We start from the raw sequence: 22,239 nt of genomic DNA, 5'->3' as shown, positions 1-22,239 counted from the left end.
TTAGCTAAATGAAATTAAGAGCAGCAAAAGTACCATTCCTCAGGGAAGGAGAGCGGGCTAATGAAGCAGAAGGCCGCTCTCTGTTTGGAGCTTTAATTTGGTCAGGCCTGTTTCAGAACCCAGTCCTGCTCCAAACAGATTGAATTTAAAAGATCAAGTGGGCGTGAGTCATTGTCTGTTTGGATGAGACAAAAACAGTTTTTACATGAAGTGCTGATGATGATTAATGGATTAAAGAACAGTGTTTATCATTACCCGGTGATGGATGGGTCTGAACTCAGATTTTCACATCTGAGGCGTGAAAACAACTGCTCACACCCAGTAAGAGAACCAGATCAGTCTTTTCATGCTAGCCTTCAGTCAAATATTAAACATATGGACCATTAGCTTCAGTTTGCATTCTGTGGATTTAATAGGGTTGGAAGAAGGCTTGTGGTTTACTGCCAAATCATTAGCTCTTGTTTGTCTCTCTGTAATGGACAACCTTCCTCTTGAGGTAAATTGGCCTCTGTGACCATGGAGCACTTACGTCCACCGGCTGTAACCCAGCACGTGGTGAGCTGACCCCCTCGCATACAGAGCTGACCTTCCAATATGAGAAGGCTTGGGCTCTGAAGAGCATGGACTCCATTAGTCCAATCACTTTCTCTTTAACACACTTCCAAGGTGACCTGCACCTTGCAAAGGCCAGGCCAAGGTCGAGGGTCAGGGTTCAGGCAAAGTGCATATTTGCATACAGGTGGAGGCTTAAAATTACATCGGAAGGAACAATGTTTTGAGAATGTGTAACTAACATTCTGTCCTGGGGGAGGCCAAATGCACCAACTAAGGACATGACCCCATTCCCTGCTTTGTGTGTGGTCCTTACAATCAGTGTGCGTTCTACTCAGAAGGTAATGACAGACATCTTTGAGTGCAAATGACTTCAGAAAGAGTGATTACGTACATCAAAGGTTAAAAAAGAAAGAGATGATGTAATGATATAAGCTACTGTTTTTAATTGTATGATATTAAACTTAAATTTACAAAACCATACATGTTAAACTCATATTTTTTACAGAAGATTTCTGCAGAAAATGTTGTGTGTGCAGATTTGTTTCACACCCTTTACCTCTAGGATTATATATTTCCTGAGCATCTCTCCCAATAGCCCTAACAGTGTGATTAAAGGCTCTCATCGATTTGCCTTTGTTTGTTATCTAAGCTAATTAGAGGTCCAAAAAATAGATATAAATCCATGATGCGTATGACAGCTTCAATTGCGCAATAGAGATTTACTTGCAGCTGTGGTTTTCTGAATGCAGCAGGACCAGTTAAGGATAGTTTTGACATCTTTCCTTTTTATACAGGATATTTTTATTGTTGTATGTCATTGTTTGTACCAGGATGTATGGGTGGAGAGGATGAGCTTTGCTATTTCAGTATGAGGAAATAGGACAGAGTAGTCTAACAGTACTTTTCCCATGCTCTAAATATTGTTACATAAGAGATGAAAGCTCACCAGTTTATTCAGCAAATTCTATAAATCTAATGATTGATCATCGGTCGGTTGTTTGCTTAAAGCACTGTACACCAATCAGACATTATATTGTGGCTGCCTGCCCCATGTGGTGTGTCCTCCCCATTCCTCAGGTCAAAGTGTACAACACTGTCCTCTGAAGATGTGCTGACTGAATTCTGGGAAACTGGAAAACCCGGTCGATACCGTGCTTGTGGGTCCAGTTCTAATGGTCACCCATGGTAGACCTCTTTGTTGGTGGAGATGGAACATCATGGGCACCATGACTGATCTGTGGCCTTACAGCCCCATACACTAATATAGAGGACTCCAGCAGCTCTCTGTTGTGATGGACCACATAGATCAGCCACTGCTCCCCATGAGCATCAGTGAGCCTTGGCCACTCGTGATCATGTCTTTTTGTTGCTTATTTTGATTCCTTTTTCTCTTTTGGGAGAGAGATACAATTGTGATGAGTTATTCAATGCAATTCAGTTCGTCTGTCATAATAAATAAACAGCTGATGAACATATCCAAAAAGGTTTTCCTGTGATACTTTTTACCCTTTTATGTGCACTCTTAATACTCTGTGCAAAGATGCATTCTCATTATTGAGCAGCCATCTGTCAAGGCTAAAAGGGCAAAGAAAGGAGCATTAGGTGTATAAATACAAAGAAGATCAATTGACACGATAGTTCAAAAAAAGAGACGCTCCCAACAAAAATAACAACATACAGAACCCACCAAAGTTATTGAAGATGATATCCTGGCAGTCCACAGCAACAGTCCATAGGAACATGCAAAGGTTATACAGTTAGTAACACGAAGTAATGGGACAGGAATGCACACATCCCAGAGACAGAGATACAGATAAAGACAGGGCCTCAGAATTGAAAGCCCCCTGGTAGTCTTAAGTCTATAGCAGTATGACTTGGGGCCAGGTGAAGACAAGCCAGAGCCTGCTTTTACTATGAGCTTTCAAAACAGAATATTTCATCTGTTAGGTTTGAAGCGTTGAACGTCAGGGTGCAAGTTTAGCTCAGCAGCTACATCACGTGCCCAGTGTATGGAGGCTGTAGTTCTTAAAGCAGGTGGATCAAGGTTTGATTCCTGACCCCCTTTATCATATGTCAGTTGGCAAGTCAATTTTTTTTGTACAAAAAAATCATACACTCAATGACTAATGTGCTTAACGTTAATATTACATTAAATTCCCTACTTGTACTTCACAGCCTAAAAGTAAAGACAGGATTCCAAAGTAAGGATCCAGTTAATCCAAGGCTCTTCCTCCCATACTACTTTTGACAGCTTAAAACTACAGTGAGCAACTAATTTTCATAACCATTTTAGTTTAAATAATTAATATTAATTTAAGGATGTCACCAAATTCTTAAAATAAATGTGTACCTTATCTGTGATTTCAGTCTGAATATACCAGCCAATCAGCGTTAGCATGTATGTAACTCACCAACCACAGCAACTCATTAGAATCTTGTATCTTCTACATGTTACTGCTCAACCTGTGCCAGCAGCTCTTCTCTCTCAAGGCAGCTGCATGGCACTATCTATTTGCTACTTTTTGGTATCTTTGGGATGTATGTTCAATAGCTGTGAGAATGCACATATTTAAATGGGTAAACTGTCCTTGTTGGTTGGCACCAGAAATATGAGTCCGATAAACTGAAACAAAGCTTCCAGATTCTTTAATTGATCACCTCCCAAGAAGCACATGAAGAGGAACGATTTCTTAGTTCAGCTTTGAATGATTGACCATAACTTTGATTGACATAGTCGTCCCAACCACATTTATCATCAGATTTCAGATCGACCATGAGGTTCCGCAACAACAGACTCTAACTCAACATAAGACTCAAAGGTGTAAACAGCATGTGAACCTTAATCTTCCATGAGTGCTGCCTGGTGGTGCTAGTTCTGTTTACCTTAGCTGACCTGTTCAGAAAATATTCAGTCGTTTGCCAATATTTCTTTAGTCTGAGACATACTTAATTAGCTGAGTGACCCAATTTGTGTGACTGCGGTTGTCATACTTGTTTGATGCTTCACTTAGTGGGAGGGGCTTGGTGGAGTGTCATAGTGTAGCAGAGGGAGAGGCTACTGGAGTGTTTTCATTGCTGGCAGGTTAATAGGTCTCTTGGAGATATAACTTTGCATGAACACTGTGTGCTTTATTGGTAAGATGTGCATAAATGATGTTATTGTTTTTACAGAGAGGAAACAATGACAAGGTGGCATTTGAGAAATTTTCTCAGTTCACATCATTACTCATGCAGCAGCAATTTGGGCTCTGAGTCTTTAAGGACACATTTACGAAGCCTGATGATGGGAGTTGTGAAATCTGACAAAACAAAAGCCTTTTTTTTCTGTATTGGTTCAAGTTCATTCATGGCACAAGTTCAAAGTGGGTCAAATACAAATGAATGGCTAGAACAAATTAATTAGAGGGTGTTGACTGAGAGGAACCAAGAACACCATATTCCCTGAATCATCAGATAGTATTGTTGGGAACTGCATGTACCAAAACACATAGCATGTGTCATGTGTAACCATGTTGTGCCATATGAAACCACAAACAGTGCTGCTGTCTGACTGGTGTCTGTGTCCCTGGATTATCTCATTACTTCTTCAAATATGAAACAGCCACACAGCACAGGGGACTTTATGTTCTCTGCTCTTCAAGAGTTTTCATTATTCAACAACAGCAGGGGCCACAAACAGTCCCCTCATAAATGAGTTTATCACATCCTTTAAAAGAGCAACCCCTGGAAATAGAAGTGCTCTGCTTATGTAATGACATGGACCTGTCTCAGGAGCACATGTCCTTGTCTTTCTGTATTTCTTGGACCACTCACACGAGCTCTTGGTGCACTGTATGTTCCCAACTCACAGCCCAAACCTTTGACCCAGTTTGGAGCTGATTTCGAGGAATCTAGAGCAGCGTGCTGCAGAGCTCTGCTCCTTTGAATGTATACTTGTTTGGCTAAGGTTGGAACAAGTTTCTCCTAAAGGCTGACTTTAGCATGTGCACATGTTTTTGAAACGTGATAGTGCCCCAGACAGGAAAAGAAACCCTATCCGCACCCCAGCCCCCTAACCTAGCCCCTATACACCCTGTCTATACTGTGAGGGCAGGCAGTCTTCCACCGTGTTTACTCTTCTTTCTTGCTGACTGTATGCACTACTCACTGCAGCACCTCCATATGTTGATCTACAGTCACACTTTTCCCCGTAAAGTGCAGGGACATGTTTATAATTAGAGATTTTCTACATGCCAGCCCACATTATATGTGAATTCATGCAATTCATACTAACATGGATGTTATTTTTGACATGCTGACATCAAAAATGGATTCCATCATAGAGTTTTGTGTGTATAAGGACCATGTGGCCACACAAATATGTTAATAGACGATGAAACTACCACTGCAAATGGTGGTTAAACAAGTTATCATGAAGATTTTCTTATAAAGTGTGCTAGCTGTGATGTGAAGGGCACAGAAAAGCTCAGGCCTCCACAAAATGTCTCGTTCTTGAAAAAAAATGCATGTGCAAAGGGCAAAGTACAAAAAGGGGCCAGGCCTGTGCCGTTAACATGTTACCCTTCGAAGGAAAAGTCAGCAATTCTCGCATGCCAGGGGCTACAGCTGCATGTTTCTCGGTCACGTGATGACAGGACATGAGGCCAAGGGGTCTGCAGTCAACCACAAACTGTTTCTATGCAGGAGACTTCACCTGCAGCTACCAGCACACAGCACACCTCGTCAAATTCATTCACAATTCTGTGTTTTTATTAAAACATGTTAAAAAATGTATACACAAGTGCTTTTGAAAACCTTTTACAACAAAGGAGTAAGACATTAAGAATTAATATGTGAACACCTCTCTGTATGTGCATTTTTAAAGCTTCATGGAGTCTGTGTACAGTTTTCAAGAAGCATGGGTTGAGTTCTCTGTTGAAAATGTCACAAGAGTTAAGGTCAAAGGTGGAAGATATCTTGCAGGGCCGAATAAAACAAAACAAAATTAAACAAAAAAATATGTTGTCTGCCTTTTCTATATAAAAATCTATTTCCCTCTTTTAAGCAGCAAATAACCTTAAAGATGGACTGAAGGGCTACCGTTTTACCAAGAAAAAAAAAGCATGGGCATTTGACAGTTACTGTATTTTATGAGGCTCCCACCAGAAGTGTCACTTGGTCTGTGGGTTTGATCCTCCCACAGTCACTGAAAATGTCCAGAACAGCCGCCTCAATGGAGAACAGGTGCTCATCCTCCACTCCAGGACAGTACAGCCTCATGAACTCTGCCAGACGCACCAGGTATTCGATGTTGGGGCCTGTGTTACCTTGGCTGATGGCAATCTGGGATGCAATCTCTATATCGGAAGCCGGGCCAAGGTAGATGGGATTGTCTGAAGTAGCGATGTAGACGAGGGCCAATAAGGGAGCATGAGGTTTCTCTTTAGGGATGAACTCAACCATCTCTGTTATATAACCGCCCAGCACCACCTCCCTCATGTTCAGGTACTGAAGGGACTCTTCTATCTGAGAGTCGGTCACTTCATAGGCCACTCCCCATGTGCAAGCCTGTGGGGTGAACAAAAGGACATTAAGTATATGCACAGCTTTACATCATTTCAGCGTAAAACAAATTAATTTAGTTATTGGTTATACATATCAGGTAAAAAATGACAAGTGTGATCGATAAATGTCAAGAAAAGAAGATTTCGACAATATTTGACTCTCTTTTAGGTTGACTGTATAGAATTAAATTTTGACTTGCATTTGATTAATTACAGATTTTAGGATTTTATATAGTAATTTTACTGATAAATAGTTGTCATTGTAGTAGTAATAGTAGCAGTTAGCATTCTGTGCCATCCTAATGGAGATGTCAACATCAGAGGTTCTTCCTATTTTCAGAAAGCATCACTGGATGCAGTAGCTATGATTCCAAAAGTATAAACCATTAACTTTATTAAATATATTGTAAGATAAGTCCACTTTAATGGTTTAAAGTAAAACATTTGAATCTGACTGGGTTCATTTGTACAATTATGTTCAATGATGTTTTCTTTATTAATTGGAAGTATGTAGGAGGTAATTTAACTAATCCATGCTGTTCACAGAACCATAGTAGACTGAGAGCTTCACTTACCTCTTGATCCTCTACAAGTGTTACCACTCTGCCAGGCTGTGAATAAAAAAAAAAAAACACGAGACATTTCTTAGTTCAACAGTAAGACTAATTATATGAAATAATACATAATGAATGAAAGAATTTATATTAAAACAAAAAACAAAAACTAGAATAATTAGAACGTCTTTTACATTGTATGAGAGCAGTGACTGTAGTTGTATGTCTTTTAGCTACTGACAAAAACTTCACCTTTTCTTTGTCCCCTCGATAAAAATCATCTCCATGCCAGAAGCGCCTTTTGTATCCATTAATGTAACCGATTATGCTCCTCTTGTACGCGAAGTCCGGTTTCCACACCAAGGAGCCATATCCAAATATCCACAGGCTGCTCTTTTCCTTCACGATGTCTTGAGGCTTCATTTTGTAAGCGTGGTTGTGTTTTTAAAACGAGGCAGTTTAAGGCATCAACCCTGCTTGCTCTGTCAATACGAAGAGCTCTTCTTCAGCATTCGTCCTGTTTTTGTCCTATACATTCCGACACACCTTGCTGTCACTGGTATAATGTCAATAAGTAAGAAAAAACATCCTTTCAAAACTATATGTAATTCTGCAGAAAGTATTTCAGCTCCAGTGGTGACCTATGGCACCAGATAAGTCGCATAGATGTGTGGATAGTGTCTCTTTCTCCTCTCTATCTTTGTACAAACACGTGTATTTGTTGTTCACAGACGTCAGCCAGACGCCTGCGACCAATGAAATCGGAGAGGGGCGGGGTTATCTTACGAATGCACCAATCAGGGTCGTCTGAGTCGTAACACTTCGATGAATGATGGAAAAAACACAGGAAAGTTCTTTGCCACTGATTTTAGCCCACTGAACTTACTCTTCAGGTTTAAAATGACCCTTTCGTAGAATAACTGAACCGAATCCCTGAAAAATGGGGGGTTGTTTTCTTTTTGCTTGCTACATTTCAATTCCCGTTTCTGTAACTGGGAGAACTTCATGTTCTCCCCAGTGTAAAACATTCAGATAGCAGCTAATCACATTACATATAAATAGCTGGGACTGTTACAGCGCTGTCCTAAGCTCATTAAGCGTCAGTGTGCTGCTGAAGTCCCCACATGACGATCATCTATGACTGTCTGCTTCTCTCTTTAACCTCTGCCTATGTTTGCTTACACGCAGTAAATTGTGATGACGAGAGATTATGAGAAGAAAAAGAGCAGCTTCAACTTCATTCAAAGCACACTGCCTCCAAGTGGTGGTTAGAAACATTGCTCAAATCACTGGATTTTGGAAGGATTATAATTAGAAAATACTAAATGTTTTTTTTTCTCTGTTTCTTGTCTGTCTAACTGTGTTCACAATAATTAAGAGATGATCCACTTTACTTTTCAGCCACAGCCACCCCCATTTGACAAATGCAGGTTCAGGTGACTAAATGCATCATTTTTGTTACACTGCAGTTTACTGGAGCACGGTTATTTGTGACTTTTGAATGACATATTTCCAATTTTCAGACTCCAGTAGGACAGGCATCTAGATCTGACCCCACCTACCCCCCTTTCCAGTTAAATCCAGAGCCTCATGACAACTTATCTTCACACATCACAACAAGTCTGCTGTGTGTTTAGTTTCTGATAAGTTAAACTCTATGTCTAGAGAAGTGTTGTGGAAAGAACACAAGTATTCTTTATTTTCTTTAAATATATAGATATCTTTTGTTTTCCTTACATTGCTGCCAATTACAACACTGTCCACTGAATGATTGCTAGCACATTGATTTCACTTCACACCGACACAGACATCATTGACATTAACATGGAATCATAGAAATGCTGCCAGGCCAAATATAGGACTGCCTGTATCTACAGATAAGGAAGCCACCTTCACACCAGCTGTGACACAAATTAAGATTGCAGATGATTCCAACATTTATATTAGGATTGTTATGCAACCACATGTACACTTAACCATTGAAGACCAACAAACAAACAGTGTACCAGATATGTTATCATTGTTTCTTTTTATAATAAAAAATAATAAAACAGACACCTTTAAAAAATAGCTTCACTTTTCTTGGGCATCAACTCAAAAACAGATTCATAATTCTAATCTGGACATATAAATATACAGTATATACAAAATAATCTTATAAAACATATAAAGATCAGTGCTTCTTAAATAACTAATGAAATACTAATCTTACAAATAAAATTATTGGTTCCGTAATTTCCTTCGAAGGCGTCCTTGGTACGATAGTCACTTCATGTATGTCTTTGTCTTTATTTAAGGGTTATCTTGCATAAAAAACAAGGCCTTATGACTTTCCCTGCATGCAGCTGAGGCATATTGCATCTTTTGATCTTACATCATTAACCTCCATTTAACTGTGCAAAGGAATCAAAATAAGGCAGGGCACTATGTTTTCCTAAAGATGGATATAAGGCTTTGTCATCTAGGCTGCATACATTCTTTATAAAAGAGGATTGTTTTTAAGTGATAACCCTCAAATTCTCCTAAAATGAACCGTTTTCAGTAGTTTGTCCTTTTTGATTTTGCACAATGCTGGTCTCTGTTTGCATAGCGCACTGCAGGCCACAGAAAATGCAAAAGATTGTCTCCTTCCTCAGGCTTGTTGGCAGTAAGTTGATTTGTTGATTGCTGATTACTGCAATAAGGTGGAGAGGAGTTCCTGAAGATAGTCCTCTTCTCCTAATCAGACCAATACATCTTGGCCTGAAGCCCTTGGTTGATCTTGGACGGAGCAGGCAATAGGTCTGACCGGACAACATTAAAAGAAGAATCCACAAGTCTGATTTGCTGATTATTTTCCACGGTCTTTACATTCTCACAGAGTTTAGTAGCTTTAGTTCTGTTTGAAGTCTGAGAGCACACCAGCTCCATCCAGTTATCAAGTTTTCAAGAGCAGCAACTTGCATTTAAATAAATCCCAGTCTCTCCACACTTGTAAACAGTTCATTATAAATCCAATGTTGACTCTGAACAATATCCTGAATTTATTATACCTGAAAGAGACAATAATAATTAGGCTCAGTTACTATGCCAGCAGCAAAATAAAGTTATGATGTTCTGAAGTGGTTTGATAAGGTAGTAAAGCTTACCTCAGTTGCAATGATGCATTCATTTTTCTTCTCTGCTAATACAAAGACAGACTGGTACATTGCATCTCTGGAAGAACATATTGTGGATACTCTGCACTCTGGCTGTTCACTGAGGAGAAAAGATTCATAAATTGAGTTATAGGACAAAAATTCAAATCTCTATTCACAGCTGCACCACAACATGACCTTACCTGTACATTCTAGTCAAATGCTTTTTTTCTTCTATTGCCTTTTCACAGTTTTCATCTTTTTCCAAAAGTGACAGTTCATCCTTGTACCCCAAAGAGGATTTAAAGTCCAAGTGGTAATGGTTGATGTGTTTGTGGTTTGACTTTTCCCTGGGGCACTCCACCTCCAAATCAATCTTTTTATTGTTGTTCTTGAGCTCCAGAGGTGAGATGAGGTTCTGTCTCTGAAAGTCACTCTTGGAGAGGTTGTTCATGGTCTCTGAGTCCTGCTTCTTTTTCCTCTGTTTCTTGTGACGTATTACCACCACCACTGTGCAGAACAGCAATAGAATAGCCACGAGTCCAACTCCCAGACTTATAGCCACCAAACTCAGCTTTTCATCCGAATCCCGTCCTCTGGTGGGGCTGAGGGTGTTTGGTGAAGGCACGATGTTGAACTGGCACTGGGGACCGCTGTAAGGGGCAGGGCAGGTGCAGGATGGCAGGCTTTTTGCTGTAGCGGTGCAAGTCCCGCCGTTAAGGCAAGGTTTGGTGGCACAGCGGTCCATTGGCTTGTCACAGTGGCGGCCTGTGAACCCCGGGGGGCAGGTGCAGGTGTAGTCGTTGATGCGGTCTATGCAGGTGGAGCCATTTGCACAGGGGTTTCTGGCACATTCATCGATGTTGATCTCACAGCGCAGACCTGTGAAGCCTGAGCGACAGCTGCACAAGTGGAGGTTACCATGGATCACACAGTGTCCACCTGCAATAAGGTACACATCGTTATTGAGACCTTCTTTGTGAATCTCTACATTTCAAACATAAATGTATGAAAATGGGGACAAAAGTTAGGGATTAACGTTACCATTAGCGCATTGCAGTGAGGTGCATTTGTCCACTTTCTTCTCACAGTTTAGTCCCGTGTAGCCTGCAGGACACTCACACTCGTAGCTATGCCCATTGTCCCTCTCTCTGCACTTGCCACCATGAAAGCAAGGCGTATCTGCACAGGTCAGCATCTTGTGTTCGCAGTGTGTCCCTTCAAACCCCTGCAGGCACTCACACCTATAGCCACTCTCGGAGTCCTGCATTAAAAAAACACAAAGTTTATCGAATTAGCTCCCTGTCACATATATAAATATTTTTTTCAAATCTCTTCCTGCTCAAGATTGCCCCAACAAACCCCATTATTTTTTGTCTACGTTCTATTTACAGTATGCACTCTGTGAACTGGGTCACACACTGACTTGACAATCGATAGCATCCTCCTGGACGAGCAGATAGACCAAGGCGAAAACAAAAACAGGAAAGCCTGTGTTGTGGGAAAGGAGAGAGAGAGAGACTTCCGGACTCACCAGGCAGTGGCCTCCATTGCGACAGGGCTGGCTGTCACACTCCCTGACCTCCAAGTCACAATTGACCCCAGTGAAGCCTGGCAGGCAGGTGCAGGTGTAGCTGCCCTGGCCTGTGTTTAGACACGTGGCCCCATTGGCACAGGGTCTGTGGTGGGTGCAGTAGTTTAGATCTGTGAACAAAGGGATGGAAACACTCAGTTGTAAAAAATGTGTTCAGTTTGCTTATCTATTCATTTGTTCATACAGACTGAAGAATGGAGTATTTAATACCTTGGTCACAAAAGATGCCTCCCCAGCCTTCCTTGCAGGTACACTGCCATGGCTCTTTACAGGTACCATGTTTACAGTGTGGATGGAGTTCACACACATCACAAAAGAGGCCCTTCCAGCCTTTTCTGCATCTGGTAACACAAAACAGAGCACCATGACTGATGGTTGACACACAAAAACACACTTGTGCCCAACTCTCTGACCATGCTCTAAGTGTTATCATTGAAGCAGATATTAAAATGTGAATAAATCATTATAAAAGGGCAATAAACTGAGAATACTCACGTGCACTCTCCAGGTACTGTACAGTTTCCATTTCTTTCATTGCACCCTTCAAGACAGACAGCTGGGGAAGAGAAAGTAAAGAAAAAGATAAAGCTTCGTGTTTCCTATTAACATACATGCATGGTAAGGCCTTCGTCATTTTTAACTGTTTCCTGTACGGATTTGCTACGCCTGCCCCGCGCTGTATGTGTCATTGATTTTTCATGGGTTTATAGTGTTAAACGGCTGGTTAGTGCGCAGCAGATGCTTGTTCTCACAAAAAGCAGGACAGCTGCCCCATTGTTAGCGGTGGGCAGTGCGTGCGCTGTTTGCAGCTGCTGCCTTACACCGTCGTAACAATGGAGCCCGCAATTTAGTGGCGCGTGGCGGGCGATAATGCCGCGATTAACCCCGGCGCGCGCTGCTGGGCGACCACCGCCCGGGATTAAACAGCACGCGCCCACTGAAAAGGTGCATCGAGTGGCCTCTGTGTCCTCATATTTCACCTCTACAGCTCTACTTCCTGATGCCCTTTCCTGTTCCTATCCATCCAAAACACACCTGTTAGGCTGAATAAACCTGATTCTTTCAATGTGTCACTTTACAGATGTAGAACGACACTCTAAAACAAGAGTGCATTATTCACACAAAATTGCAACAAAATATAAGAGTGCAAAAGCAAAGCCCCCCTCAACTAAAAAATCTTAGTATCATTCTATTTTATTGAATTAATTTTATTTGCATAAATTAGTTCACTCTGAGCTAAGATTTAAACCAGCTTTCGCTAAACGGACTAAGACCTTCCATGTGACCTCTTAGAACAAACAAAAGAAAGTGTCCATATGGTGTCTTTTTACTCTTGCTTACGTTCTTGGCAGTATTCCCCTTTCCATCCTGGTAGACAGGCTATTTGCCCGTCAGGCCTGCAGGTGTAGTGGCCAAAATGGTCGTCTCTCGGAGCGCATATTTTGGAACAGGTGTCCCCGTAGTAATTGTCTTTGCAGATGAACCGGTATGAGTACCTTAACTCCGTCTGCGTCCCAATCTGAGCTTCCTGGGCCCACTCAGGACCTATTCCCAACTGTTTTCTGATGGCAAAAGTACTGATTAAGAATTCAGGATTGGTGGTGTCTGTAAAGAACATAAAACCAGACACATAAAGTGAGTTAGATACAGAAGTTTTTGCGCAGAGTAGTTTGTGAGTGTATTTGTTAAACTAATCCAGTGATAACACAACCCACACACTAGAAGTTCCCTTTCCTTTCACATGTGCCTATTATTCCCTTGTTATGAAGGACCAAACAAAAAGGTGTAAAATACAGGAAAAGGCTGTCATGGGAATTTTGGCTAGGCTTCATATTCTCACTTGAGCCTGCACACTTTCCCATGCACTCCCAAAATAAAACAAGGGAAGTGCAATTGTGCTGGAGAGATTTGATTGAAAGGAATTGTCGTGTGACTCACAAGGCATCCCAACAAACACGAATCCGTGACAATGAAAATGCCAGATGCAATTTTCCATTGCGCTGAGTGAAGATTATTGACTAAATGTGTGACTTGTCTGCAATAAGTCATATATATGGCTATACAGTCAGTGGTTCATGTACTACACATGGTATGTCGCCCTCTAGTGGTGAACGAGCAAAAAATGTCTGCTTACCTCCAGGTGGGTCCGCTGCAGGAGAATACCATGCTTCAATAACTAAGGAGAAAGCACCCTGTGTGGACAAGAAATAAACAAATAAGCATCAATAAAACACACACACACAAAAAAAAAAAAAATCATAAAAGGCTGTATATGATTATCTTTATCGAAATAGTAGAGGTTCTGGAAAGAGTGAAAATATACACAATATATTAATTCTGCCAACTGTTACAACTAATTAAAGGTGAGAGTTTATAGAAATGAGTGCTTCATATTTATTTCCTCTATTTATGCTCAGGGTAGATATTGAAAGTAGATAGTAAAGCTAAATATACACAATAGCTAGCCGTAAAGGTACACATTTTTGTAATTTAAAATGTATGTCAGCAAAATTAACACAGTTATAACAACAACATAGCCAAGATATAAATATACCCTAGGGCATTTTTTTTTTTTTTTTTTGTCAAAGGGATGTTATCTCTCATGGCCAATTCAATTTTGGTTGTATTCATCCTTATTGAACATTACCAAGCCATATTCTAGCATAACAGGTGCTCTTACCGGCCAGGTGAAGTTAAGCGGCAGACGCAGCCTGGCGTCCTGCTGCATGCTGAAAGAGTCTGTGCCCAGAACAGGTGTAGTGACTTTGCCAAATAAACACTTTCCCGGTGATACTACCGTCTGGAAGTTCTTCAAACACACCCTGAAATAAGTCCTGCAGCCAGATGAGCTGCAACTGAGTCCGTTTGCCAGCAAACCTTTAGTATTCTGAAAGTGATGGAGATCTATCTCGAATACACCTGATCCAAGAACCTAAAAAGACATAAAAAAGTGAGCACAACAAAAAAAGGCATTTGCTTTTTTTATTTAATTATTTCCTGTGTTGAAAAGAGTGAAAGTCGGTCTACCTGAGTAAATAATGTCATAACTATTGCGAGGAAAGAGGTGAACCAAACGGCCATCCTTTAGGGTTGATGTGCGTATCCTTAAAAATCAGTTTTTCCTCCTGAAAAAAACACAGCTCCTATTCCAAGTAGTGACAACGGATTGATGACAAAAAGATCAAAATAAATATAATCCGACTTTTGATGCCTGTGGAAAAATCCACCTCCACGATCCGTATCCAAAGAAAGAATTTGGCAAAGACCGAGTTATCCAGTGCTTGAGGTTAGACAAATATCAGTAACGTCAATATCCACAAGTGAGTCTGTCTGCGGTCTTTCTGTTGCCCATCCATCGTGCCGGTCAGAGTGCGTGTTTGTCAGTGCGTGAGTGCGAGTGCGTGCGTGAGTCGGCTGTACTGATGCAAGGCTAGTGTTGCCAACACTGCTGCGAGCATGTGGCGGAGCATCAGCTCATTGAGACTCCCAGTGAAGGATGTTTGACGTCCCTCCCCGTTTATATATGACGGTGTGGTGCAGTTACAGGCAGTGTCAGTCACTAGACACCGCCCACTCCCCTCTAAGCTGTCCCTCTCCTACTTAAAACATCCCCGTAACACCCATAAGACAAGTGCATTCATCCACTATGATTTTGAATTGGTGTCGTCAATGTGCCTTCTTTGTTTGTGCTTAGTTTGTAACTTTCCCTGACCGTGTCATGTCAACGAAAAATTAAGGGAATAATTTCATTTTGAGAATTACAAAGGGATTCTAAAGAGTCGGTAAATTCAGATTGGTGTCAAAAACAAAGCACAGAGAAAATCAATTCATTTCTTTTGGTCAAGGGCTGTTGATGCGTATTTACGCGCACCGTGCGCCTTTCACATTTGTGACCTTCCCATGTTTCTTGTATTTATTCAAGATAAAGAGCACAGGCAGGGGATAACTCGCAGATAAAGAATAATGGATTCTCGTAGCAAACACGTTTTCGCATTTTTAAATCAGCTGAAGAATCCGCTTTGTGCCTATTTCTGTGCGTAAAACGAGTTAGCAGGGGCAGACCAAGACTTAAAGTGCAGGCTTGAAATATTCACAAATGGATTTATGTTTCATTAGAAATACTAACAGATTTTTTAGAGTCATCTGGCTACTTAAAATAATCATTCTGGAAATTGTTGGATAATAAACACCTGAAGAACACAAGCAAATAAAATCCCACAGTCCCTCTCTGACTGCTGTGTAAGGACAGGAAGACGCTCTATATGTTTAATTTAAAGTCTGCTTATTATGCTAAAGCAAAAGATTACAACAAGTGCAAGCACCCAGCTGGTCGGACACTTTATCTTAGATTGTAACTCATAATCCCTTCTATTATATACACTTAAATTGAGATTGAACCCTACATGTGGCTCAGCAATGTTTGTTGAACTAACATCCAGAACCAGTTTAAAAAAACTCCTTTCATGTAAAAAAAGAAAGAGAATGAACTCCACAGAGTATATAAAGGCTGCTGAGTAAATAAATCCAGATGCCATATACATTTTTATCACATGTAAACTCATGCTGGGCACAGGCATTGTTTCCTTTATCACCCCTGCAGCAGACCAACTTGTCTGAGAGGATTTACAGTGAGGGAACAGGATTCAGGAACTGTTCCCTGACCATGAAGGTGTGTGGCTGAGAAGCTCTCCTGCTGAGATGACTTCATCTGGAAGCCCCCACCTTTGACTTATAGGTTTGAGGTTCCACTTAAGGGCAGAGACAATGGACTATTGAGAGTGGAGCAGTGTGACTAAGAGGCCTGGACACCTCATGGCTCAGCTGTATCAAAAAAGTTCCCACCATTGAGGATCAATGCAAGTCCACACAGCGCTTTAATCCTGCATTCCTTTTATGTCCTGTGTATAAAAATGACTTTCATTCATGTTTCTGGGAGGCTTCTGACTAGTTTATAAAGCTGCCATGGCCTCCAGAGCCTCATTAATCTCTTTTGAAGGGAGAAGTGTATCGTGTAATGGTGCTCCTGCTCTCCCTTCATACATGTCAAAACATCCATACGCTTTAATATTTGATGGAGCGTGGTTACGGTTTCTCTACTAGGCTTCAGGTTACTGTTCCTCATAAAGCTTTAGGCTGTGCTAAGCAGACAGTGGTGCTTAGATGGAGCTTTATGATGCAGAATAAAAATAATACAGGCCTGGATCAGACATGTAGATGTGATAAAACTTTTCACTGGATTTTTTCCCCTTACAGTTTTTATTGATATTAAAGCTGAAGTGAATTACAACCAAACCATTATGGTTGATGACTCCTCTGGGCCATAGTCCATCTAAGATGTCCCACTGATGTCTGTCCTGTGGTCTGACCAACCAAATATGGCATCCTTGATGCTGGCTTTCTAACTTTAGGGATGCACAAGTGTCCATGACAGGAGAGGTGTACACTTCTGATTCGCAAAAGTGTCCCAACTTATTAGAAATTAGGGTAGTAACAGCCATACTCATTATTTACTCCTGGCCAGTGCAAACAGAGAGATTCTGAGACTCTCTCTGCTGTGTGGCTCTCATGTAAACACAACCTTGGAAACAGACTTCAGCATACCACAGTCCATCTCAGCTCTGCGAAGGACATCATTTTTCTCTGTGACAGTGTTTTGTAAAGCTAATTTCCGATAGTTCCATGGCTTTTCAGCTGGCATCCAATCCCCAAAAAATAACATTTTTATTGGGAAATATTGAGGTATGGCAGCACTGTTGGACCTCAGCTTATTAGGCAAGTTTCTATGAGAAACCGACTGATGCAATTGTTTAGTTCTGTGGTAGATTGATGTCTGTTCCCGGCAAAGCTTCTTGCCCATAAGTAATAGATTCAAACAAGATGTTTGAAATGTTATAACTCAAAATGCTAATAAAATAATCCAATCAGAGATGTGCTATTTTGGCTCTCTCTTTTTCAAATGTAAGCAAGTGACTCAAAACGCTGGCCAACGCTCACCCCACATTCTGTTGATACTTATCTATTTCCAAAACACATGGGAAGTCATGTTTCCCCCATCCGTAAAACAGGGATCAAAGACCTTTTTAATTAAATCCTCCTCCGCTAAATGTCAATCTGTGTTGATTTTCAACAAAAAGAAAGGGACTTGACCTGCAAAATCACATGACAGAGACCTAAAAAATATAAATATTTTCCTGTTCACCGAGAAAACAAAGCTCTCATTTTAAACCATGATATACCAGGCCCGACTTGAACCTGCTCTGGCCAGTTTTCAAATAGTTTCAGCAATCCGGGGGAGTGCAATAGGAAATTAGCCACAGTGCTAACAGATGGCCCTATTTAGTCCTAAAATCTGCTTCGTTTAACACAGGGCAGTTTAACACTTCTTTACAGCGCATTTGATCTCTATGCCCCAATCTGTCCAGCCAATCAATGGGCCTTTTGATGTGCGCTGCCAACAGAACCGAGGCATCTAAGCATGTCAACCCTCGGAGGAGAGATCACCTGCTGCCGCAATTAGAGAGGCGAAGGGTGGCTGATATCTCGCAGCACTGCAGTGCCCTGTTTTCTTTTTAAACAGATAAACAAACTGAACACAGATTTCTTGAGGGGATTGTTTCAGTGGAAAATCTCAAATGAGTGCATAGGTGTTCAGGGTTTACAGAGAATTTCCAGAAAACTTGAAGTGCAATGAGACAACATGAAGCTGTTTGGACAGTTTGTTAATACTAACAAGAACATTTCTAAGTGCTCTGAATTTTATAAGACATCTAGTAACTTTTTAAATGTATCCTCGGACATCTGCATTGCAAGTTTTAAAAAAATAATGAAGTTCCTTGGTAACAACTGTTTTCCCTCACTTTAAATGCTCAAACCTTTAAGCCAACATGATGTAGAGTTTCAGACCCTGACATTTTGTGTGCCTGTCTACTAAGAGCCCATGTCTGCTGTGGAACTTTCCAGCCACCCTCTTGTTACACTGTTGACAAAACACTGCCGTGTCAGCACACCTCCACCCTTACAGCACAACTAACAACACACTTGGGTCACCGACACCATGTCGTGATGCATATTGGTGTCACTACACCCGAGTGAAGCCTTTGAGAAGACGCCTAGGCGGCTGCATCGTGACATCATTGATGCCTCTGGTGTAATTTACAGTTCAACAACACGGAGCTTTAAAAGGTTGCTGCTCAGGCTGAAGTGCGTGAAACATGCTGGGGTGATGTGAGGCTGTTTGTGTCACAACTGTCTATGTGCAAGTGAGCAAGAGAACAGCAGCACATTCCTGCCTCTCCAACAAACAGGGACCTCCCGTTCAGTTCTTGATATTGATCCTAACAGACCAGCTCCACCTTTGACACATGGAGAGTCAGCAGGAATAAGCTTTAGCACATCTGTTGCTTTAGCAAAATGATGTCATTTCCTGCTACAGTGGGCAGGATGCTTTTTTATTTTCAGAGCATTTTCTGTCATAAATAACTAACTTTGAAATGTGTTCCTCTTAAACCGACAACTATCACAACAAAGAGAGTGATGCTACACTTAGTGTTAGCAGCACAACAGCATGACGTCAAGAGTGGTGTTGCCTACTCAACAGTTCTACACTGCGAAAAAATGAAATCTTATCAAGTGTTTTTGTCTTATTTAAAGTAAAAAAATGTCTTATTACACTTGACATGAGCCACATTAAACTCCTCAGCCCAGAAAAATGTCTTGTTTCAAGTTATTTCAAGACAATAATGAGGTCGGAATTGCTTGTAACAAGTTCAAAAAATCTGACGATGGAACAAGAGAAATTTACTAGAAAATTTGCTTGAAACTAGATTGACATCTTCCTTCAACTAACTTTTTTCTTGTTACAAGCAAGTCAGACCTCATTTTTGTCTTTAAATGACTCCAAACAAGACATTTTTGTGATCTAGTCAGGGGACAGTGGCTCATATTAAGTCTAAAAAGACATTTTCTACTGAAAATAAGACAAAAACACTTGATAAGATGTCTGTTTTTTGCAGTGGTAGTAAAACAGTGATGAACAGCAAAAGGCTGAATTTAATGTTCACCTCGCCTTACTAATCTTACATGTTGCTATTTATTACTGCAGACCAGCTGTTTTGTATCGTTCCATTTTTAATGCAACCACAAAAAACAGATTATCCTTTGATAGGCAGTGGGGTAAAACTTGTAGTTGTATTTCTTATTCACTGTATTTAAATGAAGAGGACATAGATGCTTGGTAAAAATAAAAATAAAAAGGAAAAAAGAAAAGGTCCCAGCACTATTTTAGTGTGTATCAGCACCAAGGTTATAACGGTTAACTAAAATGAAACTAAAAACAAAAACTAAAATTTAAAATACATTGCAGTTAACTCAAACTAATAAAAACTAGAAAAGAAAACAAAAACGGTAAGTAAACTAAAACTGTATCTTGTGTTTACAAAACTAACTGAAACTAACCAAAATTAAAGACAAAATTTCCTTAGTTATAGTTTTTGACAATATTTATGGCCTTTAGGATTTAAATTAATCCGACACATTTTCCCGACCAATTTTATGACAGTTTTCGGCAGTTGTCAGCGCCGTACGGCACCATCATAGCGACGTACTGGGACATGCTTGTTTACTGCACTGACTGGCTGTGCTCTGTGCTGCGATGAAACGTAGAGGAGCAATGAATCAGAGCATCTGTAATAGTTTAATTTCACGTGAGTCTGACTTTACAGAGTCCAAGTTTCTAATTATTAAAGCTCATGTTATATTGTTTTATATAATCTGTTTTATTATTTTTATTTAATTCATATTAACATTATTTTATACAATTTATGTTTATATTTTTTATATTAAGTTTATATTATTTTCATGTGTTTAAGGCAGCAGCCAACAGTTCAGTATCAGCATTGACTGAGCAGTGAGCACTATGTTGAACTGGAACATAAACAGTGTTACAAAATATTTACAAAATATTTACTCTGACCTTTTTGAATCCTGCACCTGGTTAATAAGGTATGAAAAAACTAAAACTAAACTAAAACTCAACTAAAACTCAACTAAAATTAGAGTAAAACAAAACTAAAACTAGGCCTTGTTGCAAAAATTAAAAATAAAATAAAAACTAGAATGCCCGCTCCAAAACTAATTAAAACTAAACTGTAATGGAAAAAAATGTCAAAACTAACCAAAACTAAACTATAATGACAAATCCAAAAACTATTTTAACCTTGATCAGCACACAGTCCTTTGTCCAATCACATTCCTTCCTGGAACTGTAAACAAATACATGTGGGACCCTCCAAGACACACAGGAGAACCAAGCATGTTTTTGCGTCCAAGCACATATTGAGTGATTACCAGTAGTGCTAATTGTGTGAGTGGAAGAAGCTACTGTAGCTTTGAGGAAATCCTCTCCTGTCAGAGTCAAAGCAGCCAAAGGCAAGACAAAACCTCCCAGCAGGAAGAGGAAAGAGATAAAAGGAGAATACAGAAGACCCTGCTGGTGTGAAGAGGGCTGTTAAAACCTCCCCAGTTAGCCTATCAGGGACACCAGTCTGAGGGTCTGTTCACTCAACAATGGTTTTAGGATTAAACGCAAAAGTATTGCTATGTTTTGGTTGTTTGTTTACACTGAAACTGTATTTTAGCCAACCTAAAAGCAAACTTTTAAAAACAGCTTCCAGAGTAGATTTTTTCTTGCCGTGTAAACAGTAAACTGGGGTTTTCAGTGGAAACACCGATGTCACACTCTGCTTCGTTAATGCACATACAGCTTACTGTTGTTACTATTGTCACAGACTGCCATGTTGAGCTTGTGCTGCTCAATCTGCTAAATCTGCTGACTGTCTTTCAACAAAATTTGTATGGAGCTAAATCAAGGCCAAATGTTTTGTAAATTTAAAAAAAAAAAAAAAAGCTCCAAAAATGTGCATGTGTTGCTCCACTTCTGCACTCAAGATTCTCAGTCTCCACTCTACCTCAGTCGTAAGCTATCAAAAGCCGATTCTGGACAAGACTGTTATAGCTCCAACTACAGGCCTGGCATGCTTACTGCAGTGTTTTCAGCCCCTCTGGTTCTGTGTTAATGCAGATTTTTTTCACTGAATATTTGTGTTTTGGAGTGAAACGTTGTGTAAACTGGGTCTTAGACTGTGAAGCCTTAAGCCTTGTGGACCCACACTCCACACATCTATCCACCTGTTAACAGGAAGTGTGAACAGGTGTGTCCTCTTGGTTCTGGCTGCACAGATACATCCCAGAAGGAGTTTGAACTTGGTCTTCTTCATTGTTTTTATTGACGCCACTTAGTGTCTTGAATCAGAGGAAGTTTTCATCAAAGTAAAAGCTAATATCAGTCTTTTAAGTCGCATGGATTCAAGCCTTCGGGAAATTCAACATAATCACTGAACACCATCAGCGTGATTAGCATCTAGTAATTTCACCTTGGCATGCAAGGCTGTAAGATAAGAGCCTGTGATTCAGCTCTAATTATCCAGACACTTAATGATCTTTAATCTGCTGTTCTTCCTGCACTTCCTGACCTCCACATTATTATTGTTGATGTTTATAGACAGATCTAGAAGTATTTCTGGAAAGTCCGGTGTTTTTTCCTTTGACGATTTGAAATTCCTATTCGTCATTTTCCCACTGCCCGAGCTGCTTCCTACCTTTGCTTACAATTACATGAAACAAGTTCTTGGAAAACTGTTCTGCTCGCATGTTCTGTGGGAGCGTTATGGTTTAGGCTATCGCATGAGGAAGCTGGTCATTGAAGGTGAGGGACCTTTATGAGGCCTCGTCTTTGTCCCACTTAGAGTCATCAGGATCCCTCTTTGCAGCTGAGAGAGTAAAATCTGACCTTTTGTTTGGATTCCATTTAACCAGCTGAA

The 22,239-nt window shown here is 40.5% G+C and overlaps 2 protein-coding genes across 2 annotated transcripts; both read right to left on the bottom strand.

The window, feature by feature from the left end:
- Positions 1-5,470: 5,470 nt before the first annotated feature.
- LOC141806826 (glutathione-specific gamma-glutamylcyclotransferase 1-like) lies at positions 5,471-7,343 on the bottom strand. The gene is made up of 3 exons (XM_074692507.1): positions 6,905-7,343; positions 6,674-6,709; positions 5,471-6,102 (listed from the first exon to the last, which is right to left on the bottom strand). The coding sequence occupies exons 1-3, from the start codon at positions 7,073-7,075 to the stop codon at positions 5,683-5,685; spliced, it is 627 nt and encodes a 208-aa protein (XP_074548608.1). The 5' UTR covers positions 7,076-7,343; the 3' UTR covers positions 5,471-5,682.
- Positions 7,344-8,384: 1,041 nt separating this feature from the next.
- LOC141806011 (delta-like protein 4) lies at positions 8,385-14,920 on the bottom strand. The gene is made up of 11 exons (XM_074691231.1): positions 14,390-14,920; positions 14,043-14,294; positions 13,497-13,554; positions 12,704-12,967; positions 11,858-11,918; positions 11,573-11,703; positions 11,303-11,472; positions 10,813-11,032; positions 9,972-10,710; positions 9,781-9,889; positions 8,385-9,684 (listed from the first exon to the last, which is right to left on the bottom strand). The coding sequence occupies exons 1-11, from the start codon at positions 14,441-14,443 to the stop codon at positions 9,679-9,681; spliced, it is 2,064 nt and encodes a 687-aa protein (XP_074547332.1). The 5' UTR covers positions 14,444-14,920; the 3' UTR covers positions 8,385-9,678.
- Positions 14,921-22,239: the final 7,319 nt, after the last annotated feature.

This window comes from Halichoeres trimaculatus, unplaced genomic scaffold (genome assembly GCF_033239565.1).
Source record: "Halichoeres trimaculatus isolate MK-OKI-2021-1 unplaced genomic scaffold, fHalTri1.1 fHalTri1_scaffold_17, whole genome shotgun sequence".
In the NCBI taxonomy this organism is placed as follows: Eukaryota; Metazoa; Chordata; class Actinopteri; order Labriformes; family Labridae; genus Halichoeres; species Halichoeres trimaculatus.
The sequence above is the reverse complement of the archived record's forward strand: the minus strand, read 5'-3'. Positions and strand labels throughout refer to the sequence as shown.

Coding starts and splice junctions, on each gene's coding strand:
- LOC141806826 (XM_074692507.1), bottom strand. CDS start 7,075: ATGAAGCCTCAAGACATCGTGAAGGAAAAGAGCAGCCTGTGGATATTT. Junction 6,710..6,904: donor ATCGAGGGGACAAAGAAAAG/GTGAAGTTTTTG, acceptor TTTTATTCACAG/CCTGGCAGAGTGGTAACACT. Junction 6,103..6,673: donor CACTTGTAGAGGATCAAGAG/GTAAGTGAAGCT, acceptor TTCACCCCACAG/GCTTGCACATGGGGAGTGGC.
- LOC141806011 (XM_074691231.1), bottom strand. CDS start 14,443: ATGGCCGTTTGGTTCACCTCTTTCCTCGCAATAGTTATGACATTATTT. Junction 12,968..13,496: donor TGCAGCGGACCCACCTGGAG/GTAAGCAGACAT, acceptor TGTTCTTTACAG/ACACCACCAATCCTGAATTC. Junction 11,473..11,572: donor AGGCATCTTTTGTGACCAAG/GTATTAAATACT, acceptor CTTTGTTCACAG/ATCTAAACTACTGCACCCAC.